General features: G+C 66.2%; 1 protein-coding gene across 1 annotated transcript in view; it reads right to left on the reverse strand.

The window, feature by feature from the left end:
* The window catches only part of ACA1_234470 (pentatricopeptide repeat domain/PPR repeatcontaining protein), a gene marked incomplete at both ends in the record, with an annotated part of 4,485 nt that extends 3,091 nt beyond the window's left edge, over positions 1-1,394 (reverse strand). The window contains 6 exons of the mRNA XM_004341015.1: positions 36-121; positions 212-282; positions 376-510; positions 897-986; positions 1,103-1,176; positions 1,275-1,394. Coding sequence (XP_004341063.1) covers positions 36-121; positions 212-282; positions 376-510; positions 897-986; positions 1,103-1,176; positions 1,275-1,394 — 576 coding nt within the window. The remainder of the gene's footprint in view (positions 1-35; positions 122-211; positions 283-375; positions 511-896; positions 987-1,102; positions 1,177-1,274) is intronic.
* Between the last annotated feature and the right edge of the window lie 22 nt (positions 1,395-1,416).

The raw sequence follows: 1,416 nt of genomic DNA on the forward strand, positions 1-1,416 counted from the left end.
GTTAGAAGCAATAGAAGGGGGGGGGGTTGGCGCACCCAAAGGAGGGTGGTGTAGATGGCGGGGCTTCCCAGGCCGAGGGAGCGCATCAGATGGTACACCCGCCGCAGGTCCTCGACGTGCCCTGCAGGGGCCACGCCACACAACACACACATACCATATAAAATATAAAACAGTACACAGCGAAGCAGCGATTGGGAGGGGAGGGGGGTACCGGCGCGGGCGAGCGTGGTGGTGAGGGCGGCGAAGGTGTGCACGTCGGGCTGGAGGTCAGCCTCGGCCATCCTGGCGCCGCTCTCCGTCAGCAATGGTAGATCGGGGGGGAGCAATGCTGCGGGGGTAAGATGAGGACGAGGACGAGGAGGCGGAGAGCCGCACTTGTTGAAGGCGATGAGGGCGCGCTCCGGGCTGTTGCAGTTGGCGATGAACGAGTTGACGAGGCGCGTGTTGGGCTCGATGCCGGCCAGCGTGATCATGGTCCACAGCTTCTTCACCCGTTCGGCGTCGCCGCACCTGCCAGGGAACCACCAGCCGCGCCCGAAGATGAGCTCCCCTCCCCCCCAATCTTCGGCCGCCTTCTTCTTCTTCTTCTTCTTCAACTGTGCAGAGGTGCCGCCGCGCGGACGTGCATCGATTGAATGGGAGGAGGGGGGGGGGTGAGGAGTGCCTGTGGGCGAGTGCGAGGAGGGAGATGTAGGTGTCCATGTCGGCACGCAGCCCCAGGCCGCGCAGCCCCTCGTGCAGCTCGAACGCCCTACCCACACGCCCGTCAGCTAATGGATCGCGCGCACCACTGGGGATGCGCAGTGGCACGAGCCGCCCCTCGGTGGTAGCTCCTACCACAGCCGTGGAGGTGGGGCGAGGGGGGTAGAGGGGGGGTAGGGGGGGTAGGGGGGTACTGGTTAATGTCGCCTGCCCGGTGGCAGAACTGGATGAGACGCCGGAAGGCCGAGAGGTTGGCGATCCCCTCCACGCCCATCCCGATGAACCTGCCACCACCAGCCACCAACGAACACGACCAACGACACGACACGCGATCAATGACACGACATAGGACACGAGAGAGCACGTGGATCGGGGCGCCGGGCAGGAGGTGTGCGCGTACCGGTGGAAGAGCTGGACGGCCTCGCTCAGCCAATGCGCCCTGGGTCGCCCCACGCCGTATATGTCCACCACCATCTGTAGACACGACACACGCACGCACACACCACACACGCACGCTGGTGGGACCGCATGTGGTGGTGGTGGCTGGTGGTGGGTGGGTGGGGTGGTCGTACGTCGAAGGTGGCGGCCGTCGGGCGTACGCCGTCGCGGAGGAGGTCCTCGAGGAGGTGGCGGGCGTGCTCCGGCGATCGGCGGTGGAAGCGGAGGCACAGGTGGTAGTGGTCGAGGCCCATCGGCACGCCGGCCTCCCGCACC

Source organism: Acanthamoeba castellanii, assembly GCF_000313135.1.
Source record: "Acanthamoeba castellanii str. Neff unplaced genomic scaffold scf7180000084762, whole genome shotgun sequence".
Classification (NCBI taxonomy): Eukaryota; Discosea; order Longamoebia; family Acanthamoebidae; genus Acanthamoeba; species Acanthamoeba castellanii.